General features: G+C 46.9%; 1 protein-coding gene across 1 annotated transcript in view; it reads right to left on the bottom strand.

Annotated features, from left to right (window-relative positions):
* Positions 1 to 2,858: 2,858 nt before the first annotated feature.
* The window catches only part of NLRC5 (NLR family CARD domain containing 5), a 30,726-nt gene continuing 10,430 nt past the window's right edge, over positions 2,859 to 23,154 (bottom strand). Inside the window, exons 12-47 of the mRNA XM_056500655.1 lie at positions 22,908 to 22,991; positions 22,485 to 22,568; positions 22,271 to 22,360; positions 21,601 to 21,666; positions 20,482 to 20,559; positions 20,020 to 20,103; positions 19,734 to 19,817; positions 18,735 to 18,824; positions 18,563 to 18,610; positions 18,070 to 18,138; positions 17,368 to 17,451; positions 16,539 to 16,622; positions 15,729 to 15,818; positions 15,564 to 15,626; positions 14,963 to 15,046; positions 14,248 to 14,331; positions 13,515 to 13,604; positions 12,541 to 12,606; positions 11,960 to 12,043; positions 11,802 to 11,885; positions 11,213 to 11,299; positions 10,672 to 10,752; positions 10,054 to 10,134; positions 9,628 to 9,711; positions 9,318 to 9,401; positions 8,741 to 8,824; positions 8,565 to 8,648; positions 7,822 to 7,905; positions 7,310 to 7,393; positions 6,447 to 6,530; positions 5,704 to 5,787; positions 4,885 to 4,968; positions 4,700 to 4,783; positions 4,171 to 4,254; positions 3,804 to 3,887; positions 2,859 to 3,393 (exon numbers count right to left, since the gene is read on the bottom strand). Coding sequence (XP_056356630.1) covers positions 3,312 to 3,393; positions 3,804 to 3,887; positions 4,171 to 4,254; positions 4,700 to 4,783; positions 4,885 to 4,968; positions 5,704 to 5,787; positions 6,447 to 6,530; positions 7,310 to 7,393; positions 7,822 to 7,905; positions 8,565 to 8,648; positions 8,741 to 8,824; positions 9,318 to 9,401; positions 9,628 to 9,711; positions 10,054 to 10,134; positions 10,672 to 10,752; positions 11,213 to 11,299; positions 11,802 to 11,885; positions 11,960 to 12,043; positions 12,541 to 12,606; positions 13,515 to 13,604; positions 14,248 to 14,331; positions 14,963 to 15,046; positions 15,564 to 15,626; positions 15,729 to 15,818; positions 16,539 to 16,622; positions 17,368 to 17,451; positions 18,070 to 18,138; positions 18,563 to 18,610; positions 18,735 to 18,824; positions 19,734 to 19,817; positions 20,020 to 20,103; positions 20,482 to 20,559; positions 21,601 to 21,666; positions 22,271 to 22,360; positions 22,485 to 22,568; positions 22,908 to 22,991 — 2,929 coding nt within the window. The 3' untranslated portion in view covers positions 2,859 to 3,311. The remainder of the gene's footprint in view (positions 3,394 to 3,803; positions 3,888 to 4,170; positions 4,255 to 4,699; positions 4,784 to 4,884; positions 4,969 to 5,703; positions 5,788 to 6,446; positions 6,531 to 7,309; positions 7,394 to 7,821; positions 7,906 to 8,564; positions 8,649 to 8,740; positions 8,825 to 9,317; positions 9,402 to 9,627; positions 9,712 to 10,053; positions 10,135 to 10,671; positions 10,753 to 11,212; positions 11,300 to 11,801; positions 11,886 to 11,959; positions 12,044 to 12,540; positions 12,607 to 13,514; positions 13,605 to 14,247; positions 14,332 to 14,962; positions 15,047 to 15,563; positions 15,627 to 15,728; positions 15,819 to 16,538; positions 16,623 to 17,367; positions 17,452 to 18,069; positions 18,139 to 18,562; positions 18,611 to 18,734; positions 18,825 to 19,733; positions 19,818 to 20,019; positions 20,104 to 20,481; positions 20,560 to 21,600; positions 21,667 to 22,270; positions 22,361 to 22,484; positions 22,569 to 22,907; positions 22,992 to 23,154) is intronic.

Genomic DNA, 23,154 nt, shown 5'->3' with positions numbered 1-23,154 from the left:
AGCACAGGCACCACTCAACATCCAACTAAAAGCTGAGCCTGGTGTTTAGGAGCAACCCTGTTCTTTCTGTGTAAAGAACTGTGTGGCCAGAAACCATCACAGAAAGGTTGTGCCTGAAAGAGGAATTCAGTGGGAGAAGTAGGGTCTGTGCCAGACCTACCCTCCTACCTCCTTGCCTGAGGCTTAAAATGTCACTTAGAGGGGAAAAGGGAGAGGCATTTCACAAATACCAATATGCCTGTTTTCTCCCAGATCAGCTTTTCCTGCGTTTTCCCCCCTGCCAAAATGATGCCTCCAAGTCACAGCAGGTTCAGCTCTACCTGGAACTGGTTTTAGCAGGGAGGAAAGAGTGGCTGTTTCCAGCTCTACCTGGAACTGGTTTTAGCAGGGAGGAAAGAGTGGCTGTGTTTCCAGCTCTACCTGGAACTGGTTTTAGCAGGGAGGAAAGAGTGGCTGTGTTTCCAGCTCTACCTGGAACTGGTTTTAGCAGGGAGGAAAGAGTGGCTGTGTTTCCAGCTCTACCTGGAACTGGTTTTAGCAGGGAGGAAAGAGTGGCTGTGTTTCCAGCTCTCTGGAGCTGTGCAGGAGCCCAGCCCAGCCTGGCTCCAGCTGCTCCCAGCACAAAATCCAGGCTCCCTCCCGCCCTCCAGCAGTGTGTTTATTTACAGCACAGTGTTTCTTTCTAAAGATCCGGTCTCAGGGGGCAAAATGCCTTCTGTGTATGAATCCAGTACTGACTAGCTCAGGCATTGTCTTCCAGAGACTGCAGGCAGCCTGAAACAATAGGGGTGTGCAGAGAGTCCTGATGCATTTCCATTTTTGGACCATGATAAATCCAAAACCTAATAGTAACAGCTCTAAAAATGGCCCAGGGTAATTAGGTGGTTGGGAATTGGTTTGTTATTTGGCCATCACACACAGTCCCTAATGGCCTCACGTCTTCCTGCATTCCAGAAGATTCCTTTTACCCCTCAAAATTGGACAAAGCACCAAGTTCCCCTCAGAAACTTTCAGAAACGAGCACAAGCTGGAGCATGGACGTGGCAAGCACAATGGAAATGGGAAGCAAGCCCCAGAAGTCCTTGGAATTACATGGAAGAAATGAACCACAGACTGATCATGTTGTTGTGTGTCCAAATCCCTCATTTTTACAAAATGCAACCCATGCACATAAAATACAGCTCAGAGCCCGTTTTCCTCCTAAACCGCTGGGTTACAGACAACTGCTCCCCATTTTTGGGGTTTTGCTGACACCTGGTGTTGTGGAAAAGATGCTGTGTGTTCCTGCAAGTTCCCTTCCCTGGCTCCCGTTGGGATGGCCACTCTCAGGTCAGATGGAGTCCTGAATTTGGGGGAGACCCTGAGAAATGCTGGTGTGATTAGATTTAGATTTCAGTTAGATTTCAGAGCCCTCTTTTAACATCTCAAGACAAGGGCATTGCTGCAGGAGCATTCAGATGATGTGTTACATCCCTGCAAACCTCACGGTACAAATGGACAATTCCTGACTTCAGGAATCAGGGGAACCTCATGTCTCATTTATCACAGAACAGTCTGGGTGGGAGGAGAGCTTAAAAATCATCTTGTTCCAAGCCCCTGCCCTGGGCAGGGACACCTTCCACTATCCCAGGCTGCTCCAAGCCCTGTCCAGCCTGGCCTTGGGCACTGCCAGGGATGGGGCAGCCACAGCTGCTCTGGGCACCCTCACCAGGAAGAATTTCTTCCCCATATCAGTTCACCACATTTGGTGAAGATTTTTGTAAGTGGCAGTATTTAGCTCTGAGGTATTTGCTTACTCCATTGAATTACAGGCTGATGAGGAATTTCACCACCTCTTTTTTCCTTTATTTTTGTTTCTAAACCCTTTTCAGTCTCCCTAAAACGTGTCCCACTTTTACATCACCACGTCATTATGTCACAAAGCACCATGCTGATCTTTAAACAGGGACAGTGGCTCCCCCAGGAATAATCAGCACCATCTGTTCACAACCAGTTGCCCAAAGATTTGCTGGACCAGCATTTCTATCTCATTCCAGATGTCTGCCCTGCCCAGATCAGATCAGTTACATCTCCCCAGGCAAACACTGCTGCAAACAAAATTCCATAAATAAACCCAGCACAGGACTTAAATATTTACAGCACAAACATGCAAGGAAAACATTATAACACCAGGTAATAAATGAGAACAGTGTGGCTGCACTCCTATGACACAAAGCAGAATTCTATGAGTCCAAGGGCAGCTTTTGTTTGTCTCCTCTAAGCAGCAGCAAATTTGGTGTTTGGGATCTTCTCCCTGCAGTTCCCACAGGTCCAAAATCCACAACCCAGCAACACACAGGCTTTGGGGTTCAGGGGATAGCAGAGACTTGAAGGATCTTTATTGTGGACAACATTTCAAGCTAACTGACCCCTCACTTGTCCTGGAAGAGATTAGTGCAACCAGTCCAAAACCCCACAAAGCCCTACAAAACCCCACAAGAAAACAGTCAGTAGTATCAGTTCCTGTCACACAGAGCAGTTTTTACAACCTCAGTCCCTTAATGTTTCTCATTGAAATTTATGGCAATATCAGCATTTCCTTTTTATCACAGTGTAGACATTGACCATTTTTGGGCAATGATTTGAAATTTCAAATGGCCTGAACTTTTTTGTCGTTTTTGTTTGGTTTTTGTTTTTTTTTTCCACAAAACTGAAGCAGTTCTGTGTGAAAAGGAGGCTGATATGAAGAAAGCAAAACCAAATATTACCTTTTTCTTAGTTTTTTTTTTTCCTTCTCATGAGAAAACCTGCTCCATCCCTGGAAGTGTTCAAGGCCACCTGGCTTTGAGAAACCTGGTCCAGTGTAAGGTGGCCCTTTTAACACAGGTGAAGCTGGGATGGAGGTGATGCCCTTTCATTGCAGGGCAATACATAAATAAATAATATCTAGTACATAAGCATTCCTATAACTATTTGCTATTCTGGTAAGTTATTCCCTTGGAGAGAGTTTCAGTGTTTTTACACCAACAATACTGAACTGCCTGCTCAACAGCAGTTCTTTACACTATTCTTCTCTTCTGCAGATAACAGAATAAATTGTAATAAAAGGTCACAAGAAATAAAATAAACAAACAACAAAAACAACCAAAACAAAAAACCCAAACCAAACAAAAAAAACCCAAACCACCAGTGTCCACACTTGGTTCAGTGCATCAAAGAGAAACACAAAAATAACTATTCAATTGCAGGAATTTGAGTTCCTGGGCTCTTCAGTGCAGTTTTGAGGGCAGTAGGAGACAGAGAGCAACTCCTGGTTAGGCAAAGGATCTTTTCTAGTTGAAGGAGAAACACAGTCTTGGGTCTTGGCTTGTCAGACTCTCAGCAAGGCCCTTGGGCACTGTATTGTCCCACAGCCTGCAAGGACAGCAATTTATCTGTTATCTGTATCTGGAAGATGTGGAGCCCAGGAGAGAGTGGGACAGGGCAGGAATGTACAGCAGAAGAGAAACCAGAAGGAATGAGGGAAACAAAAACTTAGAGGAACAAATGCAACAACTTCCTGATGGGGACATTACACAACTGGGTCTTCATTTTTGCCTCATTTAAAGGCTGAAAGCTTTTCATTTTTCCCTGGACTTTCTGAGGAGGTGAAGCTGTTCTAGAAACCCTCAGCTCACCTGTGTCTGCATTCCCTGCAATGCCCTATTCCTGCCAGCTAACCCAGGGCAGCAGGGGCATGGGTCACATCTGTCCCCAGACTGATCACCCTGACTTCTCCTTGCTGAGCCAAGAGCCAGCCACAGAGCTCTGTGATCCCTGCTCACCTTATGAACTGAATTCCTGGGCACTTGGCAAGTTCCTCCATGAGTTTTGTGGCCCCACTGGCTCCAATGCGATTTTTCTCCAGGCTGTTTTAAAAAACCAAAACAGAATTTCGAAATCCAAAACAAATCCAGAGTGGAAAACAGCTGAGTAATCCTGTGCTGTGATCACCTTAAATAAAATAAATGCTGCTTCAAGGGTGTCAGCCAGGCGAGGCTGGCCCTTGGTGCATGGAGCAGGCTGAGCAAGAAGTTAAACTGCAGCAGCCTGTCTGTTCCTCATGTACATCCCTTCTCTGAAGTCCAGAGACTGAAGGCTCAATGACAGAGAAATGAGCCTTCCCAGGGTTTTTCTGAGGCCTGTACTCACTCTAACACTTTCAGCTTTTCCATCTTTGGGAGAGCAATGGCCAACTCTTGGGCTCCTCCATCTTCCAGGGCATTCCAAGACAGTCTGAGGGAGACAAGAAATCCCAGTTGTGAGCCTGAATAAACACTGGTGCCACTACTGTGACCTTACCCCTCATGGATCAGCCCTTTTGCAGAGCTAAACACCCTCTTCTTATGACAGGTGAACATTCCCCTGGATTACAAGTTTAATTTTGAGGATTTTCCTTCATTTCACCACATATTTCCACGTGAACTGTGGTTATCTCAGAGTCCTGCAGGCCCAAGGAATGGGATGTGAAAGATGGCAATGCTGCTGAGCACACAGCTTTACCCCATGACATCTGTGTGTTTCACCAATTAGTAAATTACTGGTACATTTACCACCAGGTGGAAAGCATTAACAAGTATCCAGCAGGCTCAGGAGTGCCCTGCATTTCCAAATAGGAGCAGACATGAGAGTGAGAGTGCCCTGTGTGTGCTGGATGCCTCCCACCCATCCCCACACTCACGTTATCTCCTCCAGGGAGGGGCACTGTCTGAAGGCAAGGGAGAGTGACTTTGAAGCATCATCAGTGATCCCACAGAATTTCAAGCTGAAGCAGCAGGGAGAGAGCAAAGAGAGGGCATGGAGTGCTGGAGGCAGAGCTGTGGGAGCACAGCCCCGTGTCCTGCCATGCTCTGCCCCTGTACTCACTCCATCCTCCGCAGGTGCTGGAGGCACGGCAGCCCCTGGGACAGGGCACGGACACTCTGCTCCCCCAGGGCGTTTTCTGACAAACTGTAAGAGTGATGGAAAAGCCTTCAGTGGTGCAGGAAAAGCAGGTAGAGTCAGAGAAAAGCCACCATGAAAACATCATCATGTGAAGTAGTTAATAACTGCTACCCAGAGTAAGTGAGGACTGCAGGCAGCAGGGATCAGCCAGATTGCTGCACAGCAATTTTAAGTCAATTCACTGCTTGGTACAATGGGAATAACAGCCCTGCTGTCACTCACAACCTCAGTCCTTGCTTGCAGACAGAAACATGGGGTATAAACCTCTGTCAAAGGACAGATCTGCAGCACATCATGTGCTGCATGTGACACTGGAAACGAAAAGTTATTCTGGAGTTAATGACTGGTGTGATTTGAGAGGAAATGACAATGAGGGAGAATGGGAAAAAGACCTCCCAATACCTAAAGGGGCTACAAGGGAACTAGAAAGAAACTTTGGACAAGTGCATGGAAATACAGGACAAGGGGGAATAGCTTCAAGCTGACAGAGGGCAGGATTAAATTGGATATTAGGAAGCAGAAATTCTTCCCTGTGAGGGTGCTGAGGCCCTGGCTCAGAGAAACTTGAGATATCCCACCCCTGGAATTGTCCAAGGCCAGGCTGGGTGGGGCTTGGAGAAACCTGGTCCGTAGAAAATGTCCCTGCCCATGGCTGGGGGATTGGAATGAGGTGATCATCAAAGGTCCCTTCCAGCCCAAACCAACCTGTGATAAGTTTGGCACCATCCTGCCATGACCTACCTGATTTCTTCCAGCAGCTCACACACCACCAGGGCTCTGGCCAGCTCCAGCCCTCCTGCCTGCCCAATTTCATTGTTCTGGAAGCTAACCAAGGAAACATAAGCATTGGAGGATTATTTTGAAATAAAGCTGTAACAAAAGCTCATATTTAACTTGCCAAGAGCCTAACCAGAGGTGGTCTCCTACCACTGGGATTCCTTTTCTGAGTTATCTTTTGATCACATTTTTGACACAGGCTGGAAGAGTTGCCTCTAAGCTAACTGAACCCAGTGAGCACTTCTAACTAACCAATTTCTTGCTTTGTTACTATAAAACAGAACAAGAAAGTCCTGCAGGTAATAGTCCTGGAGAGACTCCCACAAAAGTTTTAAAAATACAGTAACACTGAGTTCAGGAAAAATAAATGATTCAGAGGTGCCTGCACAAAAAAGTGAGGGTCATAAAAGATGCTCATCTTTATGCTTCATTCCACCAGAGGCATCAGAAACCAACATACTCAAAACCAATTTTAAGGCTTATTTTACTGTATACTGTCTTCCTGGCTCATCTCTATAGCTAATGCTGCAAGAGATTCAGCAAGAAGAGTTTGTGATTCTTACAGCAGAGTAATTGTGGAGGGTTTCTCAGTCCTGGGAAATCACTCTCTGAACAACCAATGCCCATGCCTTTTCCCATTCCTTCTTTCAGCAATCCCCATATTCCCCAGGATATCCAGCCTTCCTGGGGCAGGGGCTGACACTTACTGCAGGATCTTCAGGTTGGCCATGTGAGGCAGGCAGAGGGCAAGTGTCACTGCTGTCCTGTCTCCAAAACCATTCCTTGATAGTCTGGGGAAACAGAAATGAAATGTGGCAGTGAAGTCATCATTCCTCACCTGTGTGTCTCCCACAGGGATGTGTGACCCCCATTCCTCACCCACATGTGCTGAAAGGACCCAATGTGCCAAAGGGCTCTGAGGGTGGGAGAAGGAAACAATGAGGTTTTGAAATCCTTCAGCAGAAGTTAAACAGCCAAGTAAAATTGATCTGCACTTCCCAGAAGCACACTTGTCTCCCTTCCTGAGCTACCTGAGCTGGAATTTAACTGAAATTCCACTTTTTTATATGTGCCCTTAGAACACACACCATAATCTGAAGGTTACAAGGACTTAATTTAACTGCAACTTTTCCTTATTTGTTATTTTAAAAATTTTATTTATTTATTATGGCAGAGCACATACAGTCTTTAAACTGGTCTGGAATAGAACATCAATAGATCTGTGTAAAGCCTTTATCTGTGCATTTTTACAGCCATAGATTAATGGTGATTTCTTGGGCAGCACAGGCACTGAACAGCTGCTGTGCTTGAGACACTGCAGATTCAGCTCTTGAATCCATTAGTCCACTAATGCAGACTGCACAGTTCTTGGAAATCTTCAAGACAATCCAGCAGCCCATCCCCAAGCCTTCCACACCCAGCACCACACATGTCCATGGTGTGTAGCAGAGTTTTTACCCTGCTCTCACAAGAATCAGTGCTAAAACTGATCCTGGCTTTATTGTCTCAGATTTTCCAGATTTCATTTCTGCCCAGTTTCCCAAAAGGACATTTGAAATGACACACTTACAGTAACTCCTTGATGTGCTTGCAATGGGCAAGAGCTGCCATCAGCCTTTCCCCTCCAGCAGGACTGGGACAATTCCCTGAAAGGCTGAGATAAACATGAGACTCTCAGTGAGTAAATGAGAACCAGAATGTACCAGCTGAAGATATTTCACTGTTTGCCTGCTGTGATGGAACTCAGGTCTCTGGGACATGGTCTGGGGATTTTTAGGTTCTTTTGTCAAGTGCTGAGTAACTCCTGGCCCTGCAGGTGGGGAAGGAACAGTTTCCCCTCTCACAGACAGAACTGGAATCTCCTTGCCTACAGTCATTTCCAGGTTTTTAATTTCAAAAAGTTACAAGGCTTGTGCCAAGAGCTGAGCCTAACAAAGAGCCTGGGTGCTCTAATTCCTGTTCCCTGGGAGAAGGAACAGTTTGAATCCATGTCTCAGAGAGCCTTGCACAGGGATTCCCACACAGGCTTCCCCACCAACCACAGCCACGACCAAAAAGCTGAACCAAAACAAAGAGACTCACTCGAGTTTCTTCAGGTTTGGCATTTCCAGCAGGACAGCAGCAAGACTTATCAGGCCTGGATCTCCAATCTTGTTGTGGCTTAAACTTTAAAGAAGAGACAGAAGGCTGTGTTGTAAAGGAAAACTGCAGGCAAAGTGCAAGATCTTACTTAATGTGTCCCATTTTCTGGATGGCACCTTGTGCCTTGCCAGCAGAATCAAAGAGCTGTTTATCTTAATAATCTCACAAAAATTAATAGGTGTTAATGAGGAATTTAAAAATTGCAAAGAATAATTAAAATCACTGGATCCTGTTGACAGGTGGGAAATTACTTCAGCCAGAATACCAAGACAGGATGAAGACAGGTTGTTATTATTTTCCAAATTGCTACAGTGGAGAATGGACAGCATTTGGTAAGAGAGAGGGAAAAAGCAGAGCAAGCCTGGGGTTGGCTCCAGACACAGATCTTTTCAGACCAGGCAAATGGTGGGTCTGAGGCACTCCAGGACAGAAGGGAGTCTCTAGTCCTATTCTGGATCCCAAGGAAGATTTAAATTCTATTTAATCCACTTTTTTGATGTCTGCAGCAGAGTGGGGTAAGACCCAAGTTTCCTCTTCTGAACACCAAGTTCTGATTTCCTCTAGTCCAAGGTACCTGAGCATTCTGCAGCCTTGCTGCTTTTCTATAATACTGTGTAAAAGCACATCTGGTTCTCTCCTAATGCTGGCACTAGTGGTCACCTCTCTGGAGGAGAGGAACTTACTTGATTTCCTCCATGTTGTGCATTCCCCTCAAGGCTTCTGCGAGTTTGGAGCAGCCATCATTCCCAATATTGTTGTGGTTCAAGCTGGAAACAACATCCCCAGGAAAATGGGCATCAGACTCCTGCTGCTCAGCATCCCCAGCTGGGCTGGAGGTGAGCTGCAGTCCCATACTTACACCAGCCTTTTCAGGGATGGCATCTCACAAAGCCCCAGCACAAGCCCAGGGATGGCAGCACTGCTGAGTTTCATGTAGCCCAGGCTGAAAGGTGGAATGACAAAGGTACAGTTGTACAATTATTTACCCAGGGACAGCCTGTGAGCACTCAGCTAAGAGGGAGCAGAGCAGGAGTGGGAGAGATGGGGGAGTGTATTCTAGTCCCTGTGGATAATTTCAGTTTTGCTCCCTAATGCAATTCTAATGGACCTGTCTGGGTTCTGATAAAATACCAAGAGAAGCAAGAGCTCAGCCCCTCGTGGAGCAAGGTGCCACTGTGACCACAGGACAACAAGATCCATGCAAAAACAATTATCAAAACATTTGATTCTCCACTGGAATTCCCTGCCACAGACTACTGATCTCTCTCTCACTCACTGTTCATTGCAAATAAAAAAGAATTGTTGCTTCTTCCCTATCATAAGCCATCAGGAGAAGTAAATCTGCCCACAGTACATGCAGAAGAGAGGCTGCAGTTTAACTAAAGCTCCTAGAAACACCTGGCAGCCTCTGGACAGCCTGGTAACAGCACACTCACTTGAGTTCTTCAATGGCCTGGCAGTTCTGCAAGCCTGACATCAAATATTCAATTCCAGTTGATGCAACACTGCTAGAGCTCAGCCTGCAAAACAGCAAGGATCAAATGAGCAGATTAGGTCTCAGCACACTGAGAAAGAAGAGTTTACTCCACTGACAGGTAAACTGCCCATCCCAAATCCCAGGCAGCACAGACAGCAGGGATGTAAGTTTGGAGAGATTTCCATGCCCCTTGTGTGCAGGACTAAGAGGACTGGCCTGAGGCACAGGATTGAGCAAATAGTAAATATGTGGAAAAGCTGGAGACATACCCAAACATCTTCAGCTCTGGAAGGCATAGCAAAATCCTCACTAGAATTTCTGCTTCATCTTCATGGAGTTCCATGTGAGACCATCTGCAAGGAGGGAATGACAGGTCTGGGCTTTGTCCAGTGGTGGCAAAAGGTCTGTAAGACACAGCTGGGACTGAAGATGTGACCCAGCAGTGGCACTGGGCAAGGTCCCATGGGAGCCATGGTGCGTGAGTATAGCTGATCTGGGCACTGGGAGATTTAGAGGATTTCAAAGGATATCCCAGGAAGCCACCAGCTCTATGGGTCTTTCCTATTTTCCATTCAGACACTCCAAGTAGGGGAAGACCCAAAGGGCAAGGACTGGCACCTTGCTGGGACCTGCTGCACTCACCAGGACAAGCTGCTCCCCTCCCCAAAAATCCTGCACAACACCTGGCAACTCACCTCAGCTCCTGAAGCTGGGCACATTTTTCACAAAGCCTTTGGCAGAAGGAGTGTTTGACTTCTGGCTTGTACAGACTCAGTCTGCAGGACACAAACACACAACACAACTGTCAGGGAGGATCAGCAGAGCCCAGTGCAGCATCTGGTGCCCCCCAGGGACACGATTAGGGACAGATCAGGGCTTTCAAGAGCCCACCTGGGGCTCTCCTGCCATGTCCCATTTATGTCACAGTCCAGTGTGGAGAAGCACAGCCCATCCCCACTGCCCAGGACTGCAGCTGCCTCTTCCTTCAGCTGCACAGAGGGAAAAGGACACTGCTGCTGCTCTCTGCATGCTCATGCAGAAGCCAGGGTGTCTTAAGAGTCTACAAAGTGCTCCTGTTTGCTCCCAGGAAGGTGGATGGATTTTTTTTTTTTTGCCTTGTTTAGGTGCAGTGTGGGCCTGAAGGAGAGCAGCCCAAAGGACACATGCACATGCATAAGGTTTCTTCCACATGTGTGGCACAGAGCTGCTTTGAGACTGAACCCACAGAGCCTTAGACACTCTGAATATGATATGATATCCCACAGTGAAATTCAGAGCAAGCAGAAAACAATGATAAATAGTCACTTTCTCACCTGCTAATGACTGATTCTGTCTTCTCCAGGCAATGTGGGAATCTTATGACTAATTGGAAGAGAGTTTTATCTTTACATATCCTGAAAAGGTAGAGATTAGAGAACAGCATAAGCCTGTGAACTCCCAAGGGAAGAAAATACTATTTTCCATAGGAAAAATCAGGACTGAATGGGACAGGGTGATGCTGGCACATGAGAGCTAATCACCCATCTCTGCAATGCTTAAACTACCTCCAAAACCAGCCTAAACTTGGCACCCTTTCTCCAAAGGATAACCAGGAACATGGTCTCATTCCCATTAAACCTCCTGAGTCACACCTCCTGTGTGACCATAAGCCTTCTAAGCACTTTTTCCCACCATCCATTTGGGTTAAAACTGGTTCAAGTGGGCAAATAGATCACAAATGCACTGGAGACAGTGAATAAACAACAGAAGAAGCAGTGCTGGCTTCAATCTCATTTCCTTAAGAGTATCAGGCCAAAAGAAAAGGAAGACACCAGTGAAATGGTGAGAGGCAGCAGAACCTGAGGAGCCACTTACGTGATCCCAGAGATGTTTCCAGAGGCCTGGACAGCCAGCTGGAGCAGGTTCCTGGCTCTCTCTTTGCACACCCATGGCTCTTCTATGCTGCAAAGCAGAATTCAGGCAGCTCTGCTTTATCCACACACATGGAGCCATCTCTGCCTCTGCCAGCTGAGTGAGTGTTCCACTCTCTAAATACATGGAAAGGCTGCTTGGCTTAGCAGAGTAATGTCTGCATGGGAAACAGGGGCAACCTGGGAACAGGCAGGAGTAACCCAGACTCCCTGCACAGGACAGGGAATTTGGTACCCAGGCAAAGTGCAGGATGCTCTGCAGCAGGAATGTGTCCACCAGAACTGTCCCCCTGCTCTGCAAGGCTGGCAGTGGTCTGTAGAGCCAGCACAGTTTATGGCCAGAGCTCCACATGGGGCTCAGTGGGAATCAAGGAGATAAAGCCAAATACCAATTACAGAGTCAGCCATGGGAGTTTCTCAGGTCAATGTTTCCTGCCTTAGGAAGAAGTACAGTTCACTTTTGTTTTTGATTAAAGGAGATCTTAGAAGATCAGACCAGTCTCAGTATGTAAAAAAGCACAATGACACAGTACCTGATTTTCAGCAGCCCCAGATCTTTCCTCAGGGAATGCAAAAGTCTTTCTGCAGCTTGGACTGTCATGTTGTTATTTGAGGACCTGGAACCAAAGCTCACAGTAATGAACAGCTCACAAATGAACCCACCCCAACAGGTCCAAGAGCCCCAACTCACATGTACTCTGTCAGAGCAGTGCACTTTTCCAGGAGCAAGAACAGCTTGTCCAAGTGCTCTGGCTGAAAGTTGCACTCTGCCAGTCTGAAATGATGAGAAAGAGAACAGCCTTAGCTCATCACAAACAGTTCAGGCTTCCTGAGCCAGAAATACCAGCAGCACAGCCTAACCTCACAGAGAAAGAAGGATGGCACAAGAACCTAAACACCTTTAAGGGTTTCCAAAAAAAGATTGTGGCAACACTTCAAAAGCATCTGTTGAGACATTCTGGTAGAACATACCTGTATGCTACAATGGCACTGCTTTTTGTAGGACCTTGTCCTGTGACAGGGCTGTAGGAACACCCACAGGTGCCAGGTGAGGAACAGACAGTGGGGAAGCAAAGAGAAAAAGGGATGTGGGATTCTCTGTGATGTGAGAAAACTCTTGTCAGAAGGTGAGTCAAAGGAAATGTATCAGCCATTAGTGTAAAATATCACCATGCCAGGAGCCAGGGGAAAAAAGAGGATTTATCTGCTTTGTCCCTTGAAAAGGACAATACCTTTGCCAAAGAAATAGCCACAAAAAGTCTGTAACATTACCTCAAAATTTTTCTTGGGTCATTTCCACTTGTCAGCTTGATGATTAAAGTTGCTTTGGAGCACAAACTGCACAGAGAAGACATGAATATAAGATTTAAATAGATAATTACTACTTTGCTCAGTGGTCAGAATTTTATGATCCCAAACTCCAGAAAATAATCCAGCACAGCAGTGACAGAGGTACCTGGCCCAGCTCACCCCTCCCTAACATAAACCAGCCCAGGGAAATGCTTCAATAAGGTCTCACTCATGCTAAATTAGCATAAAGGCAGCACTGGTGTTTGGAGAAGCAATCCTGACCTGTCCTGCTTTTATCTGCCTCCTCTGCACTCTGTTGAGCTCTGGGGAGGGGGACAACAGGAGATCTTAAAGCAGCCTAAAGATTCAGCACCCACATCCAACTGCAGGAATGAATGGAAGTGCCCCTGGTTAAAGCTGGCTCAGGACTGGTCCCATGAACACAAACACTGATAATGTCCCACAGATGTGCAGCACAGCCCAGTCTCATGACTGGAATCTGTGAGAAAAGCATTTTGTGCCAGAGCAACAAGCCCAGAGCCCATGGGATATTTTTGCCCTGAGGGGAAAGGAGATAAAGATGCAAATCCAAGTTAAAAAAACGTGGGAAATTGCTTTCTATTGCATCTGAAATCTCAACATTCTGAAGAGAACCTTAGAGAGCAAATGCTGGCTCCTGCCCTGAAGAGGTTCATTAACAGATACATACATGACAATAATTGGTACAGCTGAATATCTGTTTCTATACACAAAATGACCTGGCCCTGTGGAATGATAGATCTGCTTGGCAGTTATGTTTGGCCATTAAAATAGGCATAAACCAAAGCTCTAGGTAGTTGGATAAAGGTAGCTGAAAATGTGGTCCTCATCATTATTACCTGAAGATCACAAGCTTTCAATAATTAAGAGGAAAACAAGCAGGGAAGACTCAGAAATTAATGAAGAAGAACAGTCACCTGACTTGAACTTCAGTGGTGTTTCCAGATGTGACAAAGGCATTTATGAGATGCAGGACTCCATCCTGAGAAATGCCATTGTGGCTGAGGCTGCACAGAAGAGAAGGAAGGATTTTCATGTGTCAGGAGTCAGGGCTGTCCCCAGGCTCCTCAGGCACAGAAGCAAAATTCAAGTTGGCACCAAAGACAGAGCAGTTTGTTGTGGTATCACAGAATTACAGCAGTTTGTGGGTGCTGGGCCTTTCCAGCTTTGCTCTGTCACTGAACCCCCCAAGACAGAGCTGGTGACTTGGGGAACACAGAAAATGTGATTTTTCCTCTTGCAGCTGGAACATTCTCTGCCCCACCAGAAAGGGAAGGGAGAGGCTGGTGTGGGGCTCAGCTCAGCTCACAGCACCTGTATCTCAAAAAGGACACCATGTGCAGAAATGTGATGAACTGAAAACTCTGGGAACTGGGTCAGCTTCTGTCTCACCACCCTACTATGGACACTGCTATTTCCTGCTGGCACTAATAAAAAGGCTTTTGCTTATTTTCTGCAGGTTTTGTATGAGAGCCTGAGTCACCACAGCCTGGTGTTGAGCTGTGCTCATGGCTCAGTCAGAGCTTTCCTCCTGAGGCAGGAGAGGGCAAGCAGCACAAGCAGCAGCTTCATGAAGGATCTCAGCAAGCCCCTGCTGCTGGGGAGGAGCTGATTCACTCAGATCCACCCAGATTCCCTGGATTCTCTTACTTGAGGGAGCAGGTCCCAGGCACTCGATGCAGGTGGTCCAAGAGGCACCTCAGGCCTTCATCTCCCAGCTCATTCCTGGAGAGACTGAAAGGCAAAAGAACAGTGTGGCCAACCCAGACCCAGCCTTGTGGGACAGGTTGCCCAGAGAGGTGGGAGTTTCCCCATCCCTGGAAAGATCCAAGGGCTGGTTGGGCAGGGTTCTGAGAAACCTGATCTAGGTGAAGATGTCCCTGCTCATGACAGGAGTTGGACTAGATGGCCTTTAAAGATACTTTCTAAAAAAAGTATTCTATATTTTGTTTAAACAGCTCCTCTGAGAAGCTTTGAAGTCAAAAACTCAAATTTCCTGGGCTTAAATCCTAGCTTAGCCAATACAAGTCTGTTTAAAACAAATCACTGCCTTGTGAAGTTACCTCATGCATAAGCTCCAGAGAAAGCTCAAATGAAGACCTCAGGTGAAGCAACAAATACTTTAAAACTGTAATGGAGTGCAAATCCCAAGGAATTTGTCCCTTCAGCTCAGAAGGACCTGTATAATTTCCAATTGATTGTGTTTCTCAGCAGCCTGAATGAGCACAAATACCCCTGCAGACAGGCTGGGAACTCCAGGCAATGCTGAACCCCACAAACACAGCCCTCCCTCAGTGACCCTGCTCAAAATCATGGTAAAACATGGTAAAACATGGTAAAACATGGTAAAACAAACCCCACTTACTCCACTTCTGCCAGCCCCCCGTGCTGCTCCAGGATGCTGCAGAGCTGCTCCACCTGCCCCGGCCCGATGGCACAGCCTGTCAGCCTGTGGGACAGCAAGGGTTAAACACGGCCAGCAGCCAACAGCCTGAGCTCTGGGAGCTGCCCCCAGTCCCTGGGCAGCATCCTCGTGTTTTGCCATCTCCTTGGTGCTGGAACAGTCATGTCCCAGTCTCCTGGGCAGGGGCACTCCCAGGGAGGCTGCAGACACTGCTCACATCACACTGAGGTTCACGTGGGGATTATCACCCAGAATTGGAGGTGCACATTTGGAAAATGCAAGTGGTGAGGGCTCAGTTCATGTGTTCATGAAGCAGAGTTTGGTGCAACTCAAGGTGATCATAAACAGCCCAGAAAAAAAAAGAGAAAAAGAAAAGCACGGGCCTCTGCCATCCCAATGCATCCAAATGGTTCTGGGGTGTATTTCAGCAGATGAATTGAGCCCAAATTCTTAAGCTCCTTGAACACCCATGAATTTTCAATACAAGACAAAATCTGGCTCCCTGCACCAATGTTTCAAACCCATCCACAAATGAATTACAGTAAGTGCTCTCTGCCAGTACCTGCAGGATGTCTTTTGGCTTTGTGTGCTTGCTCCTAAATGCAAGAAGGCATTTTCCCTTGACCTGGAGCAGAAACAAAACACAGTCCTTCAGCACTGATCTCCAAGGATGGCAGGCTTTGTATCCCTTTAGGGCTGAGCTGCTGGGCTGCAGTGAGTCTCTTACCGGACCTCCACCACTCTGATCCGCCCACAGAGGCTGATGGAGCTCAGGAGCACAACAGCACAGTGGGGGGACAGGGGGTTTCTCCTAATACTGTAAGGGAAGGGAAAGAAGAAACACTGAGATCAGCTCCCAAGAAGAGAGGCTCCCATAGACACAGCCCAATTTCCCCATTGCTCATTTGGAGACACAAAAGATTGGATCCATCCCATTTAACTCAGATGAGGGAGCAAGGACCTAAAGTTGTGAGCACTGGCACCCAGCTTTTCTTTATCTAAAGGAGAGTCTCCTTTAGTCCCCTTTGGCTAAAAAGGGAGTACAGACCAAGGGCTTACACTGAACAATTCCTCTTTGGGGCCACTGGACTAGAGATACCCCAGACTGGAAGCAAGCTCCTGTCTGGGCAAGCTCAGTCTCATGAGAACCTGCAGTTCCCCCATCTTGTAAAAATGGCCAAGCTCCTTCTGGGCTTGTTGTCCACACAGTGGGGTGTCCTAGGCACATTTCCTACCCTTGTCATGGATGCTGAAAGTCATGTTCCATGGGACCTGCTAAGTGAGCATTATATGATATGCTTTGCCTAGGACTGACAGCTTTCCTCCTGTCCTTTTTTGCCCTCTGCTAAATATCATTGAAGTGCTGCTTTGCTTCTAGAAACAAGAAAGGAATGGGTGTGAAAGCATTTCTGCCTTTTATTTGCCTTGCTTGTTAGTCTACAATTACTGATTAATGCTCCTTGGATCTCCTGTGGTATTAACACTTTCCAAACCAATGTTTCATGGCAGCAGCCAGAGCAGAGACCCCAAACATTACCTCAGTAGTGTCAGATGGCAGAGGGATGGCAGAAAGCTCAGTAACCTCTCCATGCTCTGGTCACTCAGTGAATTTCCAGACAGACTGCAAAACATGGGAGGAAACAACACCCAGGAGAAATGGTTTCATTCCCTAATTACTTCTGTAACATTTACATGGACATGCACACACACATGGTGTTATGGGCAAATTCTGAAAAAGAAATGCCATGAAGGTTGGGCAAGATTTAGTCCTTACAGCCTGATCTCTGTGTTTCTTTACATCCTACAGCAAATTATCACTCCAGGTTCAAGAGTCTAACTTTTGTACATTTACAAAACAATGCTACTGATGTCTTTCATGCAGGCAGTGGGGTATTATGTTATTTTTATTTGCTATAACTCAGCTTTTGTTCTGAGCAATATTCTTCTAATTTTCTTGGTGCCAAGCTCCTGCCTTCAGGAGCAGAGCTCATGGCTTAGTGGCCAGGAGCTCTTGCTCTGGCTGTACAACAAGCTGAGGAATAGAAGGAAACTAGACAGGGAATAGAAAACAATTTAGACACAGGAGGAAGTCTGGAGAACTTCTAGTCACTGAGGACTGAGATTCTGAGAACACACCCTTGTTCTGGGGCCCTTACACACTGATGTGCTAGGCTTAGGAGGGAGCTTTGAGGTTCTCTTTGAAACAGGGCAGAGGGAAGCCTGGGTTTAGCTTAGCATGGGGGTGAAGTTCTGTGGGAGGATGTGGTGAGAGGAGAGCTGGTGTTCACCAGCTGCCACCCTGAACATCAAATCTGGGGCTGGGGCTGGGGAGGCAGACAGACAGACAGACAGACAGGCTGACTTACTCCATTTCTGTCAGCTGGGGACATTGAGCCAGTGTCTGGCACAGCCTGGTCACATCCTCCAGAGCCACTCTGCAGTCCCTGAGGCTGAAGCAAACCAAGCACTCAGGAGCTGAACATGACACAGGATCCAACATTCCCTGACAGCCCAGATCCTCACGTCCCAGGGCAGGGCCCATGGTGATCCTCTCACTTCCACTACATCTATTGTGCTACCCTGGGTCTAGGACTAAGAAATCAAAGCCTGGGACAAGCAGATGACTTCACCATCCCTGAGCTGATTCCAGAGAGCCAGTCCACCAAAATACCAATATTTTGGGTGCTTCCTCCCTAGATCCACATCACTGGGAGACTGGACAGCATCTTTCCCTGCTCAGCACTGCCCTGGCTCTCCCAGAGGGAGGCTGGAAGTGGTGTCTCCTATGTCTTTCTCCAAGAAGGAAATCATAGAAGCCTTTTAGGGTGACAAACTGTTAGGTCTCCATGGGATGAATGAAGTAGTCACACAGTCTCTCATTATTTATAGTTAGAAGCTTTTTCTGCTGGACAGCAAGACAATCCCCTCAAGCCAAGCAAAAGATGCACTATTTATTTTCCTCTCTGAGGAGACTCAGCTGGAGGGATGGCTCTGTCCCACACACCACACAGACCCCACTGTCACCACTCCCCCAGCCCTGGAGACAAAGGGGAGCCAGGCTGCCATACCTAAAGCTCTGTCCTTCTGCTTCCAGCTTGGGATGTGCCTGGGAACCACTTCTCCATCTGCTGGCACTTCTGTGGAAAGAACAGTTTAGCTCATGAGTTGTGCTGATGTTCTTGCTCCCATGTAGCCAGCTCCCCATGAAGGGGGTGAGGAGGTGGCAGTGGCCTCATGTTCCAATCTGCCTTCCCACCTGCCAGAATGAGGTTCACCCCATCCCCAGTACAAAAAGAGCCTTATTAGCCCTTTTCCAGCCTCCAGAGAGTTCTGCACCACTCAGCACTTGGGCATCTGCTGTGTCCTGGCCCATGAGTGCAGCTGGCTGCTCTGTGCCCTCAAGCTGCTGTCAGTCCATCAGCCATGAAACAGCTCCCTGTGCTTCCCCCACCCTGCCTGGAGTCTGGCTCTTTAATTGACACACCTCAGGGACCCACACATCACCTTCTGTTTAGAATTTCATAAGAAGTCTGTAAGACTCATGAGTGGGTATGATTTTACCTGACTCTTTCCCAAAAGGTCAGATGAACCACCTGTGTGTGTCCTAAGCTGTAACCAGAAAAGGACATCATCAGCATGGAGTTTGACAGCACAAGCTCCTGTATCACTCCTCAGAACCCACAGCTTGAGGTTTTAAATAGCAAAAGAACACAAAAAGTACTCCTGGTCATACCTGAGGCTCACTGTTTTAATGTGTTCCAGTGTAGCTAATGACTGAGCTAAGAAAAACACAGAGTTCAGGGAGATCTGGTTGCCATTAAACCTGCAGGAAGAAAAGATGAAATCAGCTGCTGCAAGCAAAACTGATAAAAAATTAACACCATGCCACAGAACAGGGCTCCTTGTGCAGCACTGCCAGGCTGTGCTTTGCTGCCTTCTGCCTGTGTTTCCAACAGTTCTGCAAACACAACTCACTCCCGTGTATTTTAAATTCATCCCTCACTTTTATAGTTCAGAGAGTCACAGAATAACCAGGCTGGAATGGATCTCTAGAGCTGATCTAGTCAAACTCTCCTGCTCAGAGAAGCATGGAGGAGACTGCTCAGGACATTGTACAGCTGGGCTTTTAACACCTCCAAAGACAGAGAATTCACAGTCCCTCAGGGCAACCTGTTCTAGTGAGATTGTCTGCAACTGGAACAGTCTTGGCTTGAGAACAGTTCAATTAATCAAACAGGAACAATAAATATTTGCAGAATGCTCCTTAAGCCACAGCTCTGTACAGAGCACTGGCAATGGCAGTGCCAGGTGAAATACCCAGATAAACACCAGCCACCAGCAGGCGAATTCAGACCCCACCCCTGGGGCTGGATCTCCCCAGCACTTCCCTCCCTTCAAAGCTCAAGGACTGCTCCCCCTCCCAATGAGGAACTTGAAGAGGAAATGTTCAGTGAGTTGCTCAGACCTCAGGCAGTTTCAGAAATCAGGAGCCAGAGCTGACACAAGAGCACCTGTCCCCTTCAGGGGGAGTGACACAGAGCTCTTGTCACTGCACCCAGCCAAGTGGAGTCAATCTGCTCTGGACAGGAGGTGGGGACAGAGCAGACAGCCCAACACAGAACATTCCTGCTCTTGGCTGTGAAGAGCTCTTCCCCAATGTGCACTGTGCTTCCACAAACACGACTTCACAAAACCAAATCCGTGCACAAGGAAAAAAACAGGAGCTACTCACTTGAGAGAACGTAACATTCTCAGTTTTGGGAGGCACTGAAACAGCTGCAAAAGTCCCTCATCTCCCAGATAATTATGTGATAGGCTAGGATTTAAAGAAAGGCATTTAATTTGCACAGTAAAAAAGCCAATAGACACCATCAGCTCTATTTTCTATGTACAGCCACACCTTCCCCCAGGCTGTGCCCCTACCCCACTCTGCACAGCTCTGCAGGACAGACAAGTGGCATTTTCTCAGCATCCCAAATAACTGCAGGTAAACACCGTGGGGGATAAGGAGCACTCACTCCAGCTCAGAGATGTGGCCACATTCCTTCAGGACTGCACACAGACTCTTCAGGTCACTGGCTTGAAAATTACAGTCTGTCAGTCTATGGGGAAAAAAGAAATCAATCATCCAGCTCTGCAGGATTTCAAATAAGGTTGTAAACCTAACTCCTCTGGAAACTAGGGAGTCAGTGAAGAGATAATAATGGATTAAACAGTCCCATTGAACTAGCTCACTGCTTACCAGTTCCCACAGGGTCTCCAGGTGATGGGGCCACCCCTGCCTGGCACTGCAGGTCCCTGTGTCCCTTGTGAGGCACAGGGTGGGCACAGGGGCTCCAGCCATTCCCCCAGGCAGGGCAGGGCACCCCGGGCTGCTGGCACTGGGGACTTTCCCAATTCACCACTTGGAGATGCAGAGATTGGAAACAGGGCCCAGAGACAGGACATGCATGTGAGACAGTGAAAATTGGCCAGGGTACCTTATTTTTTGGGAGCTGGTAGGTGTCTGGTTTTCCTCCCCATGTTGTTGGTCATCAGCAGAGAACACAGGCTCTTCCCTAAGTGAGCACAAAACCAGACAAAAGTAAAAACTCTTTTGCTTTAGCAATTTGGCAGATCCCTGGTTCTACCCTGGCTCCAGCCCACACCTGTACCTTGCCAATTGCAAGCTCTCCTTTTCTAACCAAGTATTTGTGCATGCAGGCTGCTGGGGAGAAGGGGAAAGAGACATTTCTACCCAAGTTTGATGGAGAATTCAGCTTTTGCTGAATTTAACTTTTGCCTAAATAAGTTTTGTGAAAAGCCTGTACAAATATCTAATTATTAATAATTAAATGGAATTGTCCATCTCTAATTAAACTGTAACACTGTAACTAAAAGCTACAACTATAAACAGTAAAGCTATAACTAAATCTGACTATTCATAACTAAATGGAACATGCAAAACCTAAAATATCAGAGTTTGAAGTGTCAGCTGGTGCCTTAAAGTAGTCCACAGATCATGTGTGCCAGGCTGTCACTCCCTTTCATGGGCTGTACCCCATGAGAGCTCTGCTGTTTCTCCCTGGCTAAGAGGAGGAATGCAGCTGTACCATGGCAGTCCAAAGAGAACAAGGGTATAAATAGTGAAATTTCCTAAAATTCCAGGAGCAACAGGAAAACATTTCTTGGTCAAAACCTTTGGGTTGAGATGTCTCAACCGTAGTTTTCTGAGGGGAAAAATTAAACTCCAAACATCTCATGATTTAGGAATGCCGTGGTCCAAAATGCATAATGTTCTGAACTGCAGGGGTCTGTGAATCTTTTCAGAATTTGGTGTGTGACATTCACTTGTTTTTTCAGCCTCACTGTTATCAGATAACACTAAACAGCCTGCTCTGCTTGGGATGAAATGTGCTGTTGAGACATAAAACACTACAGAAGGCAGTGACAACTTTTAAAGTGGCTGAGAAAGCCAGGAGACAGTTCTACATTTAGATTTGGGGGTTGGGTGGGAGGCAGGAACTGCTGTGGAGTGGAGTGTTACCCTTGGTACCTACACAGGATGCAAGAACTAAACAGGATGCTGAGATAACACCATTTGTGCACACACAGCCTACCTAGGAGGAAGGGCAGCAACCTCCCTGTCTTCTCTAAATCTCAGGACTGCAGTATCATGACAAAGGCTGTGAAAAAGAGAAGTCATCAATCAATGTCATGGTTTGGTTATCTACAGGACTTCTTGTTTGCTTTTGCTCTGCAAAACTCTGGTGACATCAATCACTTGTGCTTAAAACACTCCCAAAGCAAGGAAAGATAATCTGCATCAGTTTTAAATTCTGACTGGATCAAATTATGCAGCATCTGATGATCCAGTTTCTCTGAATCACTAAACAAATCCCAGACAAAATTGCTATACTTGAACTCCAGTGTGTTTTCAAGTGAAAGCAATAGAGGAGAACTTCCAGTTCTGCTCCAGGAGATGTCACCAGTTCTCATTCTCTGCAGAGATCCTGCCTCCAAAACTTCCCAAGGCAGAGAGAAGGGAAGCATTTTAAACCTCTCCCAGGCATGAAAGGACAGCCAGTTTTATAAGTGCTCAAATTCAGGTTTATGGCCCTGATAAAATCAGCTTTACAGCAACGTGCCACCAAGTGCCAGTGTTAGTGACCACCTTGGGACATGTTCTCCACCCACCACACTCCTGAGGTGACCCAACAAAATCCTCAGAATGAACTCCCAGACCTGCATTTTGGGATTAACCCCAGGGATGATTCAAGACCCACATACCTGACCTGCACCTCCATCACCCTCTGGCAGGTTTTCACTGATTTCAACAGGCTGCAGATGCTGGTGACAGAGAGGCAGTTTTGACTGAGACTGAGAAAGAAGAAGGCAATTAGCTGGTCCCTGAAATCCCACAGGACTGTCCCAGTGTCCTGCATGCTTGAAACCATTTCCCTTCAGAAGAGGGCAGGTTGGTTTTGTGCAAGGCAACACTTACTTCAGCTGCTTGGAAATCGATAGGCAGGGGAGGCTTTCCAGCAGAAAACTGCAGCCTTCATCTCCAAGCTTGTTGCCTGATAAACTGAAGCATTTTCCAGTTAGTGGGGACTGATTTGAACAGTAAAAACAAAGCCCTGAAAACCTTGCTTTCCTTTTCCTACAACTGTTTTTTGGGTTTTTTTTGCCTGAACTGTTCTTCTGTCTCTGATCAATCTTCCCTGCTCATTTCTGCATGAAGCACTCCAGACAAAAAGTTCAAGCTCTTTGGCAACATGATTCATGTTTTAGACCCAAACCATCTTGCTTTAGAAAAATCAATGATCTTTAAGGCCCTTTCCAAGCCAAGTCTGTGATCCTATGATCCCCTGCTCCCACATCACCTGCCTGCAGCCACCCAGCAGGAAGGAGAGGAAGCACTCACTCCACTTCAGAGAGACAGGGACAGCTCTGGAGAATGGCCACAATCATCTTGGAATGTTGGGAAGACAGCCTGTGATCCTGCAAGCTGTGAACAGGAAGCCTTGGTGAGCAGTGAGGGGATGGGGGTGCCCTTGGCTGGGCTGGATAGGATTTCTATTGCCATTTTTATTTACTGATTCAGGTTTATTTCAAACTTTTCCACATGTGGAAATATCCTCTGTCCTCGAGGATGTACACATCTGCTTTTC

Source organism: Oenanthe melanoleuca, chromosome 11 (genome assembly GCF_029582105.1).
Source record: "Oenanthe melanoleuca isolate GR-GAL-2019-014 chromosome 11, OMel1.0, whole genome shotgun sequence".
NCBI classification, from domain to species: domain Eukaryota; kingdom Metazoa; phylum Chordata; class Aves; order Passeriformes; family Muscicapidae; genus Oenanthe; species Oenanthe melanoleuca.
The sequence above is the reverse complement of the archived record's forward strand: the minus strand, read 5'-3'. Positions and strand labels throughout refer to the sequence as shown.